The 21733-nt window shown below is 32.5% G+C and overlaps 2 protein-coding genes across 2 annotated transcripts; one reads left to right on the top strand and one right to left on the bottom strand.

The window, feature by feature from the left end:
- Nucleotides 1–2997: 2997 nt before the first annotated feature.
- LOC146916887 (uncharacterized) lies at nt 2998–7289 on the bottom strand. The gene is made up of 2 exons (XM_085718763.1): nt 7088–7289; nt 2998–3644 (listed from the first exon to the last, which is right to left on the bottom strand). The coding sequence occupies exons 1-2, from the start codon at nt 7177–7179 to the stop codon at nt 3440–3442; spliced, it is 297 nt and encodes a 98-aa protein (XP_085574889.1). The 5' UTR covers nt 7180–7289; the 3' UTR covers nt 2998–3439.
- An 8352-nt stretch (nt 7290–15641) lies between these two features.
- LOC146916886 (glycine-rich protein) lies at nt 15642–21339 on the top strand. Its single transcript, XM_085718762.1, has 3 exons — nt 15642–15901; nt 20062–20236; nt 21100–21339. Exons 1-3 carry the CDS (start codon nt 15766–15768, stop codon nt 21191–21193), a joined length of 405 nt encoding a protein of 134 aa, XP_085574888.1. The 5' UTR covers nt 15642–15765; the 3' UTR covers nt 21194–21339.
- Nucleotides 21340–21733: the final 394 nt, after the last annotated feature.

Below are 21733 nucleotides of genomic sequence, written 5' to 3'. Positions count from 1 at the left end.
AATTTAGAGACCCCGTTATAATTTAAAATATTGGCCCCAAAAGGAAGCACATAAAAGATTGATGGTTTAAAAAAAAAAATTGGGTACAAAAAACAAAGGGTTTGGATTCGGCTATATAGGAAAATATATATACAAAACAAGAAAAAAAAAAGACTAAATTTAATAAAAAGGAGCCTGCTGGGCCGTGAACCCAGGTCAGGGAAGCCAAAAAACAAGGAGGAAGCCACTAGACCATGACACCTTTTCTGTCATATACTCGACATTCAACATATATAAGTCATTTTTTATGGACTTGTATTTTAAAAAAAAAATTTGGGCCCCAAAATAATCAGGGCCCGGTGTCATAGCCCAGCCTCGACAGGCTATGGGCCGGCCCTGGAAGTGGAACCATAGAGATTTAAGTCTTTCTTTCTTTTAATTAATTAGGTTCAGTTGTTGAATAATGTTGATGATGATAGTGTTTCATGTTGACGATGCTGAACTCCTGGCTACCAAGTGTAATATGAAGGAAGGGCCTTCTAGTTCACTGTGCTATGGAATAGGTCCTTCTAGAACCATTATACGTGCTTACTGTGAGAATCATGGGCTCTGTATGCAAAAGAAGCTTATATGTAGGAGCCAAGTGTTTCAAGTTGACTTGGGATTATTATCGCTGGAGCTTGCACCCTAAAACATAGAACGCATGCGGAATAAAACACTATTAAAAAGAACCATTATACGTGCTTAATGTGAGGATCATAACCTTTACTATTCTTTATTTTGATATTGTGTTTATCATTCCCTCTGACCGTGAAACATCAACAATTCACTCTTGTTTTTGTTTTTTCTACTTTTTGTTTTGAAAGGATAAGTGTAAAGGTGGTAGAGACATAACATTGTATATATAGAGTCCTCTTTGAAAGATTGAGTTTAAAGGTGAATTTTTAGTCATTAGACTATTCGACAAAAAATATAAACATTAACACAAGAACACTTGGATGATATGGATGATATTGTAAGGGATATTTTCCAACTTAACCAAATGTTTTAGGTTTGAACCCAACCCTATATGAGACATTTTTTTACCTGATCTTAGGGAGTACTCTTTGCAGTTGCGCACTCAGGATACTTAATTCACACCAAAAAATATAATATAATAAATAAACATTACGTGTATAAAAATTCCTCGTTCACATCACGTCTATACTTTTAAGAGAAATAATATTTGTATAACTATTTTATGATATCTTTTAGGACTTCTCTCTCATACTCACATTGTCTTCCAAGGGCCTGTTTGGATTGAGCTTATTTTGAGCTTACGAAAAAGAGCTTATGCAAATAATTATGCTTTTATGGTAATTCATAAAATCTTATTAACGAAAATTGTATATTCAATAGTTTTTTTTTTTTTTTACAAAACTACCTTAACAAGCTTATATATAATACATGAATGCTTATTTATTTTCATAAGTTTTTTTGCATAAGCTCTAAAATAAGTCAATCCAACCAGACCCTAATTCTCTCTCTTCTTATCTTATTGATTTTGTTGATAAAGAAGAGAGAAGAAATTGTTGTCTTAAAAGTTGTCCAAAAAATAGTAGTACAAATATCATTCACATACTTTTAAATTCCTTTTTTTTCTAAGTTTTTTTTGTTTGTTATAGTTCTCTAAGTATATATTTGTTTGGTATAATTTCTATGACAATTTTTTTATTATCTTTAGTCATTTTATAAATCTTAGTATGTTTTTTTGAGAGGGTAAATCTCACTATGTTGAATTCGTAAATTTTATATCTTTTAGGTAAGTATTTAAAAAAAACTATAAAGCTTAGTTTCAAAAATATTTAATTTGAGAAAAAATAAATTTTTTTTTTGAAGGAAAAAATAAATATGTATATGAAGGTATTATTATTAGTATTATTATTATTACTAATAGCGAAAATACGGGCACTCACATGCTCGTCGTTGCACTCTTTTATTACGCTAACGTTTGAAAATTATGAACGGCGTTTTTTTATGAAATTTTGATTTTGATTAAAAGTAAAAATATAAATGCTTTTTGCTTTCAAATTATAACAAAGCATACTAACCATGATGATTCATTTCAATGACACCAACAATATAACAAAAAAAATATGATCTAAATTCTTTTTTTTTAATGACGCCAAGAACAATCTTTATTATAGAAAAAGTTGATTAAGAGTATAATTGGGATAATCAAAAAGTAAGTATAGATATACTCATTTAGTTTGTTACATTTTTTAAAGGATAAAGGAACAAAATTGGACATTTATATACCCATATCGTGTTTGTTACACGTTTATTTTAATACTTAAACTAACTCTTTCCCTAAAAAAAACTTAAACTTACTCTTATTTATGAGCTATTTGTATTGAAGGTTGGGGTAGTTTTAGAAAGAGAAAAAGCCAGCAAAAAAGAGGAAAAACGTGTTATTTTCTTTATATATGTATAGATAAGTGAAGATTTGAAAACTAATAAAATAATTGTAGAACATTTTATATAAGTGAAAATGCAAAAGAATGTAAAATTTAGGGAGAACAAAAGTAGTTTCTATATTCCTCAAAAAAAAAAAAAAAGTAGTTTCTATATTTCTAAGATACAAATAATAGATAACAATGTAAACTGTGTGATTCTACAATGAATAAAGTATGATATTAAATGTCCACGAGTTCTAACTTAATTGATAAAAATGTTAAATTGTTAGACCGATCGTTGTGACCGAGACTTGAACCCCAACACCTCCATTTATGTGTTTGAATTTCAATAATTATTTGTCATTCTACCTATCTAAAAAAAGTATAATATTAAAAATGTATCATAACTTCCCCTAAGAAATATAATTTAAATGTATCACAATGTCAATACCAAACAAATTTTATAGCGACCCCAACAAGTGAGAAAAAATAATCTCATACATGCTAAGACAATAATATCCAAAAAATAGTAAAAACTTAATAGCTATTTCACTACTTATTATAAATGACAAATATGTGGTCATTCATATAAAGAACTTAATTGCAGGGAATGTAGTCAGTGATATAAACAACTTATGGACCCAAATGAATCACAATCTACACATGATATTGACTATCAGATATACATAATTGACAGCAGTGTAAAATAGACTATGTATGACAAATATGTACCCAAATTCATCATGAGCTACACATGATATCAACTACTAGGTGAGAGTAGCAAAGCTCATATTCATGCTTCACCTAATGGACTTCAAAATATAACTCGAAATTAACACAAATTTATTAATTTGTGATACATCACATTCTAAACAAAATAACACGATTGGAGAAGAAAATAACAAACATAGACACTTTTAGCAACAAAAGCTAACAACCACTTTAAAATTCTTATTTCACTTTAATGATAAATCAGTTCATGAAAATCCTTCTATTTTATTCAATAAGTGTACCACATTTAAGATTTATTCAAAGAGATAGTGCTTGTTCACAGCAACAGTAACATCCCAAGTACAAGTCATCCCTTTAGGAAACACAACCAAGTCACCAGCACCAAATTCAACTGACTCATTTGCTCCATTTGGTGTTACCTTCACTTTTCCTTCTAGAAGATAACATGTCTCTATGGAATCATAAGTCCATGGGAATTTGCTTGGAGGACAACCCCATCTGTTACATCAAAATAGGGTCACCACTTAGAGAAAAGCAATTTTAGAAAGAGAGAGAAGAAAGAAAGAGTAACATGCAAAAAATATAGTTATTGTGTAATTTTATACAATACACTTTCACCAAGGGATTGTTTTGAACTAATAAAACATACTAAGCACATGAGTAAGTTATGTATTGTATACTACTAGTACTATTATATCTCTATTTAACTGGAAAATGGCAAGCTCAAAGCTCTTACAATGATGAAAACAAAAAACAGAGAGGATAAACCAGAGTTCAAAGAACTCCTACCAAAGCTAAGCTCTTAGATCAGAGAGAACTTCTCTCCTAAACAACTCTTGACAAACTTTCTGGATGCTTCACCCTCTAGGCTCCCTCCCCCATCTTTTATAACCGAAATTCTCTCCTTAATGACTAACCCTCTAGGCTTCCCTCTCTTCAGTAACTGCAATTCTGCCGAAATTCCAAGAATTATTATAACTGTTTGTATTCCCACAGCTTCTACAGGTTTCTAGAAGCTGCGCTTGTGTGGATTGCGCCCAACAATTAGGCCAACACATGTACAGGAACTCAGGGTTCTATCAAGAATAACATTAACAAGTAGACACGGATAATAATTATAGAAAATGTAAGTGATCGAGTGTTATCATATGCAATGATGTTGTGCCGGTGTCAAACATTGACAGTATCGGACACCAAACTTACCTTTAATAAAAAATGTTGGTGGAAGTTGACTTGTTTATCATATAATAGTTCCTGATATACTATAAAAGCCTAGGAGAACATTTTGACAAAAAGAAGTATTTAAAACAACATATTCTGATACTTGTTTTAATCAGAGCTTACTGACAGTTATCATTATCATATTTACCATCAACTATTAGTGTAACAAAATACTTACCAAGTATTAAATAACATCAACTTATTTAACTTTTTCCTGCACATAGAAAGACCTCATTGGAAATTTGATGATATTTAGAAATTGGATCAGAAGTACAACACTGTACTATCCAGTTTCACTACTGCACTAGAGCTGACCATACCAAATTCAAGGACTTTCAGCTAGCTACGTCAAATTGGAGAGAAATTAATATGAAGATTCATGCTGTGTATTCTTATGAATGTAGGATACATAGCGCAATCAAGTCAGAATCATATTTGCATTGAAATTATATCATTTGTTACTCAATGTTGAATATATGCACACTAAAATAAATATCATATAAGCCAAATGCCTTGATCAACCAGACTATTCAAGACGTATCGCCGATACCTTTTGAGTAGGCATTTTCGCATATTTATCGACTATATGAGTTTACGGATTTGCTCAATCAGACTGTTCAAACACTGTTACAACAGTGATGGCTCACTTAATTCTAAAGTTTCGAAACAATACACTTCTAAAGTTTTTTTTTCCATTAACCTGGCCAAAATCTACTAAATTTCAATACAAATTCTTATCACGAAACGCACGCATCCAAGACAAAGTGCGAAACTTCAATAATTCGAGTCTGCTTTGCCTAAGTTGTCAGAACATTAAAACACTAGTCATATAAATCTACAACAATCCCTAGGTGCCCAAATGTGTCACCAGATAATAGATTAAATTCAAGTGTTTTGTTTTCCATCTTAACTCTTCAAATTTAGAAAATAAGTAGGCAGAGATTAAGCTATGCTCGAGTGAGCGTTTGTCAAACATGATTTTGTAAAATTAAATATGAAGTAAAGCTACTTATTTTGGATCTTTGTATTCTAAAAGCAAGTCTGATATAAAACTTGGAGAAAAAAATATCAACTTTTAATTGATTTTAGTCAAATTCAGGCAGAAGGCAAAAAACTTCGAGATGTTTAGGAAATCACATTCCACACGAGAAAACTCAACTTTGACACCCCTTATTGTGAACCCAAACATGCAATATGGAGTCAAGAAAGAGTCCAATAAATTCTTATTTGTGGAATAAGAGACTGTCCAATGATTCTAGATGTTCGCATGCAAATATTGCCCTTAAACTTTAGCAAGTGAGCCTATGTTTGGTTCCACGGCCAGACACCTCAGAATACCGTCTAGGTGTGTGAAACACTACAGATTAGTTATGTTTGGCTTCCAGTCCTAAAATTGATTCTTGCCTCAAACTTAATTATACTCTAAAGGTGAGATTTCTAGCTTATGTATTAACAAAAAATCAATACTCAAATTAATTAAAAGTGAAAGATACTTTACACACTCAAAAGCAATTTTGATCCAAACATAAATTGATAAAAATCACAGTGACTGTATCCAAAACATAAATCGCTTTACATTAAACTTTCTTGTAACCAAAATAAATTTTACAAATCAATTCATTCAAAACCAATTTTCATCACTGCAGAATCAAGCACACACAAAGTTACAAAAAACACATACCAGTCTATCTCATAGATCATTCTTAAAAGTTTAGCAACAAAGTGAATCGAATCAACCTCACAAAAATATAGCTTGAATATTCAGTTATTTCAAAATCTATAATATAAACCAACTAAGTAGTAAGCATCCAAAATGTTTTTGTTTCTTGTACGTAGACGAAGTGGCTAGCATCACCTAAAAATTCGCAAACAAGATCCCAGATTTGAACTGGGTAACCATGGAAAATGTCAAGCCTAACAATCTCGACATTGTTGGTTGAGTTAGCCCTTACAGACAACATCCAAAATGTTCTATTTAAAAAAAAAAATATGTTAAATGCTCATAAAGCTAGTATCTTTCTATGCTTGACGATCCAATTCCAAAAGATTTACCGTTAAGAGTCTCACATTGGATGAGAGATGACTTAAACCTCTGAAGCACAGACACTCATCAGATTAGGCGTTTTCCGGTGTCGGACACGTATCATGACTGACACCAACACATATAATTACACTGAATTACGTGATTTTGTCAAATTACTAGCTGTGCCGGTGTGTCAATATCCGTGTCGTTTCCGGTGTCCATATCCGTATTTGTGCTTCATTTGAACGAATGTTTATAAGTGGGGACTGAAGAGTCAATCCTCACCTCACAAACCGGTATGTGGGGTTATTTTAGGCCTAATGACAAATTCTAAGATCGTATTAGAGCCTCTCCAAGATCTATTGAGTCACCTACTATCAGACATCCGTTACCAGGTCACATACCATTTACATCCAAACACTAATCTCAATAGTGTTAAATAAGTGTTTATAAATGCGGCAATTCTCACCTCTCACGTCGGTTTTGTGAGGTTGTGTTAAACTCAACCACAAATTTTAAGATAAACCAAAAACATACTAGAAAGTAAAGGACATAATGATCTAGGTTAGGTATATAAACACATTCACATCAAATCATAGTAAAGCTCATTTTTTAGTGAAAAAACAACAAAATCTTCAACAAAAAAAGACAAAAAATTAATGTAAAATGTGTAGAAGAAAGAGAATAGAGGATATACTTGGACCATTGCCTAACACCAAGTTGAGTGAGTTTTTCCTCAGAAGGGTTTCTCTCAATCTTGATGCCCAATTTCTCTGTCACGTTACTCATACTTTCTTCTCTTAATAATCAAGTAGAATCAAGGAGATGAAGGAAGCGTCTTGGTGGTTTGATGGTTAAAACTGAGAATCTTCGAGAGCCTTTTATGTGAACAACATAAAAAGGTTTAATTGTGAAGACAATTTTGTCCTTTCACAAAACATGCCTAATCTTTTATACATTTTCTTAAACATGAAAAACTAAAGCACGAATTTAAAATTGATGCAAGTGTTATTAATATATGGATGTCCATCCATTAACCTTCCACCTGATTTTGTAACTCCCACTAATAAGTGGATTGTAAAGTGTCTATTCATTTGCCTATTTGTGTTCTATAAACAGGATGTACATTGTCATGTAAAGAACACACTTGTGAAGAGAATAATACAAAATGTTTTCATCTTCTTCATACTCTTCTTCTTTGATCTTGTGCTAAAACAAATTAATCATATATTATTGTAAACCACATGTTTACAAATCATGTTTCAAAATGTCCACTCTGAGTGTATTAAACAATCCCTGAAGGATTTCTTAAATAATGATTCATTTTGATCATTTGTAGTATATTTTCCGAAGAACTACAAGATCAATGAAGGCTCTTGAAGAGCTGCAATATTGTTTCATGAAGAAACAAAGTTACACATTGAGATTGAATTATATTAATCTAAGTCTCATAAAAATTCATTGAGTTTTAAGATAGTCATCTAAATGGATATCATATTAAAAAAAAAAAGTGGAGATATTAAATATCTCTATATTTGGAGAAAATAAGTGTAGTGGAAAAGTTATTTTTGTCTTTGATTTTACTGCACTTATATTAGTGCAATGGAAGCACATATTATTGTAAACCTGAAATTTACATATTATATTATTAGTGCAATGGAAGCACATATTATTGTAAACTAGAAGTTTACAAATTGTTGGCAAGACCGGTTGGGTTATCCTGGATCTATTATGATGCAAAAACTAGATGAAAAAAAAAATTGGATATTATTATGTCAACAAATTCGACTAAGAGTTTATTTTTTGAACTTTTCAAAAAGCATTTGATAAGTATCATTTGTCAATTGATATTGAACAACTAGTAGCATATGCTCATAAAAATGGACGTGAAGATCCATTCTTTAGACGTCTAAAGTTAATTGTATAATTGATACTTATCATATCATACCTTATAAACTCTAGTTTGGTTATGAAACCATGCCTTATAAACTCTATTTTGGAAATCAATAATCTTGTTGAGATATTGATCTGCATCAAGGCAACAAATTACTATATATATGTCTTCCCCTTAATCTATCATTGGTTTTAGGTTAACAACCTAATATTTATCATCCAAGTGAATTTTGGATGTGTTGTGTATATCACAATTACTCCAATATAATGCACTAAAATAAATATTAAAAGAATATTGGAAAAATATATTTGATATTAATTTCCATCTATCATTAATTGTGTTGAGCCAACTTATTTATAGTCCAGTAGGCTGATTATCAATTGATGGATTAATTTTCCCAATATTAGGGGGAGAGACAATAAACAGCTGAAAATGTGAACCTGAAGTTCAAATAAATTATTTGAAATAAAATATTATTGTCTCGTCTTGGTCCTCAAAATATAACTCATTTGCAAAGGTAAATAAATCAAGTATCATCTGCTAATGCTACAAACGAAATAGATTTCCATGCCGGATAATCTAATATTGCAAATGTGTCTCAATCATGCCTGAAGCATGATAGATCAATCGGTTCCAAATATAAAAATCCTTGAATAAGAAAATGAGCTTAAAGGAAAGATAACCCAAACAAGGATACAGAAACTATAAAAGAATTTTCTGACATAATTGATTTTTCCAGTTCCAGAAGAACTGACCAGGTACCTGAAACTTATGAAATATTAATAAATTATGTCATGAGGGAAAGATTTCAATGAAATGAGATGGAACCGAAATAAAGTCAAGGTCGACGTGTTTATAGATATAATATAGCGCTATATGTGATAAGTAATAATGAGGATCATGAATTCAAGTCTGTTAAAGATTATAGAAAAAGAAAATATATGCAGATGGAAAGAGACAATTCCAATGAAATTAAACTCGCTTTGCAAAGCTGGATTTTTTGGACTTGTAGTCCGCACACTCGAAGATGTGAAGTTTATTAGATATGTATGATTTTTGCGCGAAAAGAGAATTAGAATGGTAAAATACATATATATAGAGAGTTTGATATGTTCACCTGAAGTGAATTGGTAACTGTCTACTGTTTATTTTTAAGAGACATGTATTCTTTATACACATATTCACCTGAAGTGAATTCAAGAACATTTTCATACTTGATTAAGTTCAGTAGCACATGAAATGCTCAAATTATATGAAAGATGTGCTACAATATATTTGTATGGCTCACTTGATAGTGATGATTATATTAAACTCTCTGAAGGATTTCATTTGCGTAAGACATACTATCAAAGTTATTGAAAAGATGACATCATTTGTCCATTTTAAGGATATGGAAATGAACTTCTTATAATAATTTTATGATAATCATATAAATATTATTAGAACTCTCGATGAGATTCTAAAATTTGTTATATAAAGATCGATATGAACAAATCTAGTTGATTATGTAATAGAATGATTGTATGTCACTTGATGTGAGTAAAGATCACGTCGTCAAGAAAATTCAGAACAATTTGAATTCGTCAGATATTGCAGCAAAGTCAAGCATACAATTTGTATCTTAAAGAAACAACAGTATCATCCGATTGTTTTATCTTGGTTTTCGGGCGTCAAACATTGATTACGTTTGAACCTTTTAAACCGGTGATATCTTATTTTTTCTTGGGAAGGGAAAAAGTAAGCAAAACCCTTGAGAATCGAGGTCCGGGAGTTGTTTTCGCTACGGGAAGGTGTTAGGCACCCATAACGACTATAGTATCCTATAGGAACCGTCTTTAATTTCTACGCGCGCGCTTTATTTTTAAATGCTATTTTGAAACGATATTTACACCTAAAGGTTTTCTAAATGAAGAATTGGAGGGAGAAGAAAGTGTTTGAATTTTTATTTTATTTGAATTGAAGGAATTTTGTTCCTTGCCTACGTACCCGTTTAAGGGATCAAATCCACCGTAGTTCTCTTCCAAAAAATGTTTTTGTTTTTGTTGGTTGATTTTAAGTTTGAAAATGGATTTTGAAGAATAGAGATTGAGAGGCCTCAAGGGCATGAGAATTAAGAAAAAGTGGGGTTTGATTAGTTATTTGCAAAGTATGGTCTAAGTATGGTTATTTTTCATTGAAATTTGATTAAGAAAATGAAAAAGGAAAAATCAATGGGATTTTGATCCCAAGGTTTATTTTGAAAATGGTTTGAATGATGTTTGTTCATATTTTTTGGGAAAATTGATTTTTCTAAGTATAAAGCCTAAACATACATCTAAACATACAATCCTAAACATACATCTAAACATGCATATTCTAGCTATATACCTAAAGTGATGTGTGTGCATGTGTCGGTGCTTGTGTCGGTGTACATTATTAGAGTCCATTGTCCTTATTACATCATTGGCCTAGATACATTCTATGGTCTTGCAAGAATTTAAAAATGCATAAAGGTAAAATACAAAGAATTCCTAGATTTTTACATTCTAAGTCTTGGTGAGAATTTCAAATGTATAAGAAATAAAGTGGAGGAGGAGATGGAAGTATGGAATGCTCATGGATGAATGAAACATGGAATGAGAATGTTAGTAGATTAAGGCATAAAATGAAATGTAAGCAAGTAAAATTTGCATAGTAAGACAACCATGAATAACCATGAAAGAAATAACTAGACTAAAAAAGATGGTAAAATGTGCCTAAGGAATTATCACAACAATGAAGCAAATACTATGGCCTCTAATCCTCACATTATGACATTTTTCAAAGGATTTATTTTCATCATTATCATGAGAATTAGAGACAAGTATCAAGCCAAGAAATCATGACTCACTCTTAGGCACATTTTACACTTTATTCACACACTCTAACTTGTAATACAAGGAATTCACAAATCAACTCATAAGATAGTAAAACAATCACAAATTCAGAGTCATATTCATCACAAAATACACACCAAACACTCACATCATATGCCAAAGCCTTGTGGCCAACCCATAGTAAAATTCACACAATTTTAATCAAAGAAAGTAAGAGGTTAATCAAGGAATTATCACATATATTCTCATCAATGTGGTCATGTAAAAAAACGTTACAAATTCATCAAAGAGCATGTTACAAAACACATAATATTTTTTTGGGAATTTTTTACAACAAGTTTGAGTAATATAGTGGTGTAAAAAGCAAGAATCAGTGATAGAATAGCAAAAAAGAAACCTTAAAACGAAGGCAGTAAACAAACCAAGCCCAAGCCCAAACCCAAGGTGGATCTTGGACTATCCAAGTGCCTCAGAGGCGTTGGATAGATCCAACTCCTTCAAAACCCTAAATCTGACGGCTAGGAACGCAAGGCACACAAAACACAGGCTCAGGTGCACAGAAACCATTGATCTGAAGCGTACACGTAATCATCAAGCAAATCAAACGGTCAAGATCAAGGAAAGGTTGAACCAAGGGCGAACCAGACTGGTTCAGGTGAACCGGTCTGGTTCACCTCCTCTATATATCCTAGGAGGCCGGTTCAGGCCTCATTCGTTCCATTCACTTCTCTCTCTAACTCTCAGACTCTCTCTCCTCTCTCTCTAAACTCTCCACCGTCTTCTCCGGCGGAAACAGCCACCGCCGGTGACGATGAAACCCTAAACTCATCAAACCTTAACGATCTAAGACTTTCCACCGTTCATTTTTCAGTCTAAACATGAATCAAACATCAGAAATTGCAAAATAAACTTAGATCTACGTAGATCGAAGCTCAAACTTTACGGTTTTCAGATTTCTCAAATCTCTTCGCACTTTTTGAAACGAGGCTTTAATCTATGTTATTTTTTCTGCTGATGATGAATTTGAACATGATTTTGTAAAACGAACGGTGAATCTTTGCAGATCTGTCTTTTAGAGTTTGGTTTCGAAGCTTTTGAAACTTTTTTTGAATATACTGAAACGAAACCCTAAACTGAAGTATCTTTCTTACTTATGATGATTATAAACCTTGTTTCAAGAAATAAACGGTGAATCTTTGAAGATTCACATCTTTAAGGTTTCGTTTCGAAGTCCTTCGAACCTTTTTCGAAGTTCTTCTTCAACTTCACCGTTTATTTCTGTTTGTTGAGCTTCGTTGAGCTTTTGCGATGAAAACGAAGAGGTTTTTCGAGGATTACCTGGTTTTTTTTTGGAGATTCGAACAAAAGATCCTTGTTGAAGCTTCTGGTAAGTTCTGGAACCGAAAATAAATCGGTAATCTTCTTCTTCTTCTTCACTGATTCACAATTGCTTCTGTCTCTCTTCTTCTCGCCTCAAAATCCTTCGTGATCGCACTTTGTGCTTGAATTGCGAAGGTACGAACTCGATGATGAAGGTTCTTGGCGAATCTCTGAGAGTTCGTATCAATTCCAATTGATTTGCACAATAATTTGCTGAATTAAGCTTCGTGTTGATGAAAATTGATATGATTCTGATGAATTGTGTAGTTCTGGAAACGGTTAGAGTTTCTGTTATGAATGTTCTTGAAGTTTTTTCTGGAAATTTTGGTGTTTGATCTGTTTTGATCAGAGAGAGAATTGGAAACATGTTTTTGTTGATTTTTGATGAGTTGGCGTGTTGTGATTGATTCTGTTACTGCATTGAATGATGTGGCCTATTTATAGCTGACATGTGTGATGATTGAGCCAATAGCTTGCTGACACCTGTATTTGGACTGCAACTAACTCGTCCTTGGACCATTTCTGAACTTTTGGGCCTTTTTGCAATTTTGGAAATTTGAAGGACTGACCTGCAATTTCAAAAAGGACCATTCTGCAAAACCTTGGACAAACAGGACTTGACTGTAAATTTTTAAGCAAAGTTTAATGGACTGAAAGAGAAAAGTGGACCAAAAATGCAATTATTAAAAATTAAGGGCTAAAAGAAAAATAACCAAAGGGACTAATACGCAAATCTTAGGAATTAGAGGACCAAAGTGCAAAAAATAAAAAATAAAAATAAAATTGAATTAAAAAATTGGTAAAATTGACTAAACGTAAAGTGAAACGATTAAAATTGACCAAACGGACTAAAAATGAACCAACTACTTAAATGAGGTACTTTAAAGTAACCTCTCTGCCCAATTTCGTGTGAAATGACCAAAATGCCCCTGGGGCTAAAACGACTAAAAGTGACTCAGATGCAATTTTTTTTAAGATGGATTTTTTAACAAAGAATTGAAACAAAAGTTTATTTAAAGCAAATTAAAAGACTCAGAGACAATTTTTAAGATTTAATCAGAGTTTTGACACTTGAAAAGACTAAAATGTCCCTAGGGGCAAAACTGACTCAAAATGACCTCAAATGCAAATTTTGGACTGGATTTTGACCTAGAATGAAACAGGGACCTATTCAAACTACTTGAAAAGACTCAAACAAAATTTTAAAAGACTGAAAGAACTTTTGTCATAGGAAATGACTAAAATGCCCTTTTCCATGAATTTTGCAAATAACATTTGAGATAAAATGCAGAGGAAGAAGTAATTGATCAGAGACAGTTCAAATGACTTGTAATGCAAGAAAAGAAGAATTGAGCTAGTATTTTTAGGTCCAAAATTAGGGTATAACACCGATCATTTGAAAATGTTAGCAAGTGGAGAATGGTCTTTGTTAAGGATTATGATTTCACACATACAAGAAACTTGCGATTTTCTAATTTTATAAGGAGACTCTTTCTACAACTCCATATGAAGACAATATCTCAAGAACTGCTAATTTGGAGAAGAGGATGGAGATATATCATATCTTTCTATATAGTCACTGATCGTACCTGACCAGAAGGTGACTGCCGGTGCTTTGAATGCGGTGGTTGCTACGGTGGTAGAATGTGTTGGAATGCTTCTTGGAGCGGATGGGGGTGTGTACCTGCAGACACTCCGACGCTCAAGTCAGTAGAGATTCAGAGAGTGATGGTTTTAGAGGAAGGTAGAATTCTACCTTGGGGACTGCATTGAGTCCCCTATTTATAGAGGTGGAGGGCTACAGAGCCATTGTGGTGGCACACCTGGCTCTGGCGGTTACGAAATCGTGGGAAGTGTAACCGCCAGAGAGTTTATTGCGGGAACATGCAGAATATACAAAGAGACATTGGGGTTCGTTTGAACCAGTCTCGTTCACTCCGTGCACCCCCCTCGCGGAGAGGGGGTGTGTCGCATGTAATGCTGCCAAACGTGGAGTTTGGGCTTTGGATTGTATTGGGCCTAAGTAATGGGCCAAAGATCCTTTTGGCCGGTCCACAACAGTCACCATCATAAAGATTTTGGCAACTAGCATAAAAGATTATTTGACCTTTTTCATCTCACATATAATTGTCTTTATGAGGGGGAAACTCAAATGTGTTCTGCACTTTTTTTCCCTTAACCATGGTTTTATCCCATTGGATTTTCCTGGTAAGGTTTTTAATAAGGCAGATTTTGACACAAAAGGATGTTGTACTTTTTTTTTCCTTCACTAGAATTTTTTCCCATGAGTTTTTCTCTAGTAAGGTTTTAATGAGGCATATCCTCGATGGACATCCAAGGGGGAGTGTTATGAATATATCAAGTAGTGGATATCCATCCGTTAACCTTCCACATGATTGTAACTCCCACTAGTAAGTGGATTGTAAAGTGCCTATTCCTTTGCCTATTTGTGTCCTATAAATAGGACCTATAATGCAATGTAAATACACACTTGTGAAGTAATGCAACATACTCTCTTGTTCTCCCTTAGTCCTTTTCTCTCCACTCTTCTATGTTGTACACTATCTTGCAATACTTTAGATTAATTTTATAACAGTAAGAGATTAATTTATATGCACTAATATTGTAAATTTTTTTTTTTTTTGCATATTTTACATATACATCCTTCAGTCACTATTATAAACAAAAATTTACGTTTTAGATTCATTCAATTAATGATATATATAGTTTTTATTATAGATACATACATCATTTAATAAATAAATCTAATATATTAAATTTACTTATATCACTGGAGGGTGTATATTCGATCAAACCATACAAAACTAATTGTAACCAAAAAACCATATCCTTCCTCCTTCAAAAAAATTAAAAAAAAACCATACAAAACTAATAATGTAATGTAAAAATATTTTACAACACAAGTACTTAGAAATTAAATCCATTGATATAATTCATTGAACTTTTTTTGACAAAGTAATTCATTGACCTGCCAAAAACATAAATATTTTTTTGAGAGAAAAAACATAAATATTTATTCAATATTCAAATCCACAATTATTTTTTTTATTTTATTTTGACTAGGAGTATATAATTGTAAATGCCACGCGACTCATGAGTATTTGGCACTGTGGCAGTGTCCCCATCAAATATCAAAACAAGAAAACTTTTCTCACAAAAGGGTCATCGAAAAATTGAAACTTTCGTTGATTACCTTAAAAAACAAACAGAGAAATTGAAAGAAAGATGAGAAACGGTGACGATGAGAAGGGTTTGCTGTGGAAACTTCCAGTGTTGAAGTCCAGCAATTTAGGGAAATTGGGACCTGGATTCGGTGTTGGTGCTGGGTGTGGCCTCGGTTTTGGTATCGGTCTTCTTGGAGGTACACTCAAATTCTTAGTAATCAATTAAAGTTTTGATTTTTCAAAGACCCTTTTGTTAGAAAAGTTTTATTGTTTGATTATAGTTAATTAATTCTAGTGATAAATGGAAGTTTCAATTTTTTGAATAGCCCTGTTGTGAGAAAAGTTTTCTTGTTTGAGTATAAGTTTCAGTTTTTCCACCCCTTTGTTACCACGACACACTGACATGTTGACACCATTAGTAATTTAAGAAAATGATATAATTGAATGTAATCACAAGTCGGTGTCGTGTCGGACATGGACACACTTTTTATAGAAGTGTCGGTGCTTCAGAGTTGTTAGACATGTTTCTTGTTTGATTATGGTGCATTAGAGTAATCAACTAAAGGTTCAATTTTTGAATGACCCTTTTGTTGGACATGGACACGCCTTTGATTAGAAGTGAAGTTTCTTGTTTGATTAAGTTTATTCTAGTAATCAACCAAGGTTTCAACTTTTAAATGACCCTTTTGTATGAAAAGTTTTCTTGTTTGTTTATAGTTGATTCTAGTAATCAAGGAATGCTTAAATTTTTTGTTAGATAAGTTTTCTTGTTTGATTATAGTTAATTCTACTAATCAATGAATGTTTCAATTTTTAAATGACCCTTTTGTTAGACTATGAAGCACCGACACATGCACTACACACGACACTCACATTACATGTTGACACCCTTAGTAATTTAAGAAAATGACATAATTGAATGCAATCACAAATGTTGGTGGCGGACACAAGACACATCTCGGACACCGCATGCGCCTTCGATTAGAAGTGTTGGTGCTTCAGAGTTGTTAAAAAAGTTTTCTTGTTTGATTATAATTCATTCTAGTGATCAATAAAAGTTTCGATATTTCTACGACCCTTTTGTAAGAAAAGTTTTCATGTTTGGTTATTGTTGTTTCAAGTAATATATGAAAGTTTCAATTTTTCAATGGCCCTTTTGTTAGACTACGAAGCACTGACACTGACACCGCACACGACACACACACACCGACATGTTGACACCATTAGTAATTCAAGAAAATGGCATAATTGAATGTAATCACAAGTGTCAGTGTTAGACACGGAAACATGTTGGAGAGAGAACACACCTTCAATTAGAAGTGCCGACGCTTAACCGTTGTTAGAAAAGTTTTATTGTGTGATTATAGTTGGTTCTAGTAATCAACGAATGTTTCAATTTTTCAATGAGCCTTTTTGTCAGAAAAGTTTATTTATTGTTTGATTATAGTTGGTTCTGGTGACCAAAGTTTCAATTTTTCGATGGCCCTTTTGTAAGAAAAGTTTGATTATTTGGTTATCGTTAATTCTAGTAATGAACGAAAGTGTCAATTTTTCAATGACTCTTTGGTTAGACTGTGAAGCACTGACACGACATATACATTCACACTGACATGTTGACACCATTAGTAATTTAACAAAATGACATAATTACTCTTTTGTTAGACTATAAAGCACTGACACGACATACACATTCACACTGACATGTTGACACCATTAGTAATTTAACAAAATGACATAATTGAATGTAATCACAAGTGTCGGTGTTGTGTCGTTGTCGGACACACCTTTGATCAGAAGTGTCGGTGCTTCAGAGTTGTTAGAAAAGTTTTCTTGTTTGATTATAGTTTATTCTAGTAATCAACTAAAGTTTCAATTTTTCAATGACCCTTTTGTTAAGAAAATTTAATTGTTTGATCAGAGTTCATTCAAGTAATCAACAAAAGTTTCAAATTTTCAATGACCCCTTTTTATGAAATTTTTTCTTGTTTGGTTATTTTTAATTCTAGTAATCAACTAACGGTTCAATTTTTCAATGACCATTCTGTTAGAAATTTTTCTTGTTTGATAATATTTCATTCTAGTAATCTACAATTATAAGAAGAGTTTTCTTCTTTAATTATCGTTAATTATAGTAATCATCAAAAGTTTCAATTTTTCGATGACCCTTTTGTAAGAAAATTTTTCTTGTTTGATTATAGTTAATTCTAGTGATCAATGAAAGTTTCAATTTTCCAATGACCCCTTTGTTCGAAAAGTTTGATTTTTTTTATTAGAATTCCATTAATCAACAAAGGTTTCAATTTTTCAATGTCCCTTTTCTATGAATTTTTTTCATGTTTGATTATAGTTATTGTAGTAATCAATGAAATTTTCAATTTTTCAGTGACCCTTTTGTTAAAAAAGTTTTCTTGTTTGATTATAGTTATGTATTATGTATTATGTAGTCTTTGTTTTGTTGGCTGAGTAAAAAAGATAAATGATTTGGCTGTGAGTGTTATGAAAGCAAAGATATTGATATGTAGTTTAATTATTGATTTATTGAGAGGGTGGTATTGTGGAGTTTTGTTGTTTGTTTAATGCTTTACCCTAATCTTCATATGCTTAAATATGGCATGGCTATTGCTTAGTTGTTTGATAGTTCTATTTAGTTAGATCAGTGTTGTCAAATATCGGCCATGGTGGACTGCACTGGTGGATTTTTTGAAACTGCCATGGCCAATTCGTGAAGTATTCCAGCGTCATAACTTTTATGTTGGATTTTCGTTTTCCACCATTGTCTGTCATCCACATTTAATAACACTGATTTAGATTCGGGTAAGTCATATAATCATGTGTGGATCTGGGCAGTTCGATTTTGATTTGAAGGTCCATGTTTTGACTTTGTGTTTTTGATGGGGTTTGAAAAGCCGGAATTTCAGTCGTTCTTAATTGGACGAATGGAATTATGTGACTGTGTGAATGTGGGGTTTCCCTGATGGATTAAGATTCCACACATTAAATGTGCGAAGCAATAATGTCACACATTTTTATTGCTTGAATATGGCATGGCTATTGCTTATTTGATAGTTCCTTTTAGATTGGGAGAGGGGGTAAAATTTGGGGAAGTCGATTGCCTTCAGTCATGCAATCACTCTGTTGAGGATTTAGGGATGTTTTGACTCTGTTTTTAACTGGTTTTGAAAAGTTGGATTGTGAGGCTTCCTTAATTGGCTGAATGAACGAAATCACATGACAACGTGAATGTGGGGTTACCCTGACAATAGAGAATCCAGGTCCGGAATTGGGAGATAATTATTTTTTATTGAGGAATTGATCAATAGGCAGTTATACCATTTTGGGGGTAATGGGCGCAGTTTTGATTGTGAGTTTGCTGGTTTTATTGGAAAATTTGTCCTTGAAATAGTGTATATGTGTCCTTGCCTTGTTGTGGTTTGAAGGTTCTTAAGTGTTGGCAATGCATGTTATTGTTATGTAATGTGAGAACTTTCGTAAGGATATTTTTGGTGAAATCTATGTTAGTCTTTGCTTGGTGTCTTTTTGTTCCGTCTTAAACAAAAGAAAGTCATCTTTTGGAAGCCTTTTCGGATAATCTTCTGTACTTGCTGCGTCATCGCACAGATCTCATGCATCTGTCTTCATTTCTCATAAATGTCATCTTTAAATTTCGTTTGTACTTACCGTAGTTAATAATAGTATCATTCAATTCATATCTCAATTTGCATCAAAGTGAGAGGCAATCAATACAGTTTACAAGTTGAATCTTAAATCAGTTTTGGACTTGAATCATGGGATAAATTCTGATTATCTCTGTTGAATAGCATGAATTGCGATTATGCTGTGAATCCCACAGGCTGATTCTGTCATGGCCAAGTTCTGCAACCCGGTTTCAAAAAGGCCTTTTAGGGTTTTTTTTTTTTTTTTGCAATTATTTTTCTTAAATGTGACCAAAACAGAAAATATCACTAAATACTTCCATACAAGTCTGCTATAAATCAACAGGCCAACAAGGTGGACGACTCTAATTATGATGAATTGAAACCTAATCCAGCTCGAACAAGGGGAACCTTTGGTTAATTAGTTCATAGATTTTGAAGGTGTTTCACTCTTTTTTTGTGCGAAGCTTTGAATATATCTTGTGATTTTTAATTTGTCCATCAATTTTGAATTGTGATGCTATGTTTGATTTTTTGTTGTAAGCCTTGCACTACGTTAGAATGTGTAATATTTACTATGCACATAGTATCAAGTTATACTTAGATACTATGACAAATCTTTTAAACAGTATTCTATCTCTATGGATATTTTGTAGTGTTTTATGCTTGAGAAATTCTCATGCAAAATACTTTTCTGATTTCAGGAGTGGGTTTTGGCCCTGGAATTCCTGGCTTACAAGTTGGTTTTGGGTTTGGTGCTGGATGTGGTGTTGGTTTAGGATTTGGTTATGGCATGGGAAAGGGAATTGCACAAGATGAGTATAGAAGGTACTCAAATGTTGGAAATCCTTTTCGTGGTTCCGGAAGCATTATTAACGAGTAAGTAAATTGCCTACATTTCCTTATTTTTATGCCTTTTCGTAATGTAAATAAGCTCATTTTGTTACTTCTAACAAACCTTTCTATTTTATTTGTTTATCCTTCTACTTTCCCTGTTTGGATAAACCACTGAATTAAGTGTTTCTGTTAGTGATGTATAAGCTATTTTTATGTCAAAAGAAACTAAAGTCAAAACTTTTTCATGTAAGCTATTAGCTGTTTCACAAACTATCTTGGCGAGCTTATGGAAAGAAGCTAAAAATGATTTATGAACATATCATAAGTTGTTGTCATAAACTCTGCCAAATAGTCTCACAAGTACTTATGTCAAGAATAATCTCAAATAAGTCAATCCAAACGGGCCCTTAATGCACAAGAGATGAAAGTCGTATCTTATATTGTTTTAATTGTTCCTATGTGAATGTGAATTTGAAGAGAGAAATATAAAAAAATAAAAATGTTCCATATGGGAAAAATGTGACTAGACTCTGTCTGATATAATTTCTATCTTTAAATTTTTAGAAACATTCATTTGAAATAACTGCTCAATGGATGTGGTTAGATTCATATTTATTAATTATAGTTGAGACCAACGGATTATATTTAAAAATTATGAGATGGCCATTTATAAATTTTAATGTATTCGTCTTGGTTTAGTCGTTGCATCGAGAAAACTGAAGATCTGTAATTGGATACTGAAACATGCCATAAGAAACAGTTGGCTTATAAAAGACTGTTCAGTTATCATATAGAGTGTAACAAACACCAGACCCTACAGATATATTTGTAGCTACAATAGTTTTGTTGTGTGAAAATTCCAACTCATTTTTAACATTAATTGTAACATGTTGTGTTATTTTCAGGGATGATATTACTGCACTTGTGGATGACATAGTCATAAATACTAAAAAGCTTATCAAGGCAACATCAAGAGAAATCGACAAGTGGAGAAGATGATGGAGTAGTCCATTTATTTTTTCATTGACAATTGTATTTAACTAATATCTTTGCCAGTAATTTCTACTAAATCATGTGGTGGCAACATAATTCAGATTCTTCTAGAGATAAATCTTCTATATCTAATTTGATAAAAACATTGATAATTTTTTAGGTTCCTTTTATCAAACTTTGACATGTCCTTGTTCAAGAAATCAAAGAGGTGAATTTGAGTATGGAAGAAAAAAACCACTGCCATATATGTTTAATTTCAAGTTGGAAGCACTTGAAATAGTGCCGATACTATCTTGAAAAGACCATGTGTGGTGTGCCATATTCAAATGGAGAGTTGCAATGGTTTCTGGATTTGGCCGAGTTAAAAAAAATGTCGAAGTCATTATAGTCTGTGAATCAGAATTGTTGAATGAAAATTGGATGATTTTCATGTTACAAGTTCATCGGCTTATGAATCCGAGGCAAAAACATCTTGGTCACTTAATCAAAATCTGTCCGTTCATATTGAGTTTATTTTTGAATTTTGATTTGATGAAGCTAAAATAT

Source organism: Medicago sativa, chromosome 6 (assembly GCF_051527215.1).
Source record: "Medicago sativa cultivar Bolivia chromosome 6, Bolivia_mono, whole genome shotgun sequence".
Classification (NCBI taxonomy): Eukaryota; Viridiplantae; Streptophyta; class Magnoliopsida; order Fabales; family Fabaceae; genus Medicago; species Medicago sativa.
This window is presented reverse-complemented; position numbering and strand designations above follow the sequence as displayed.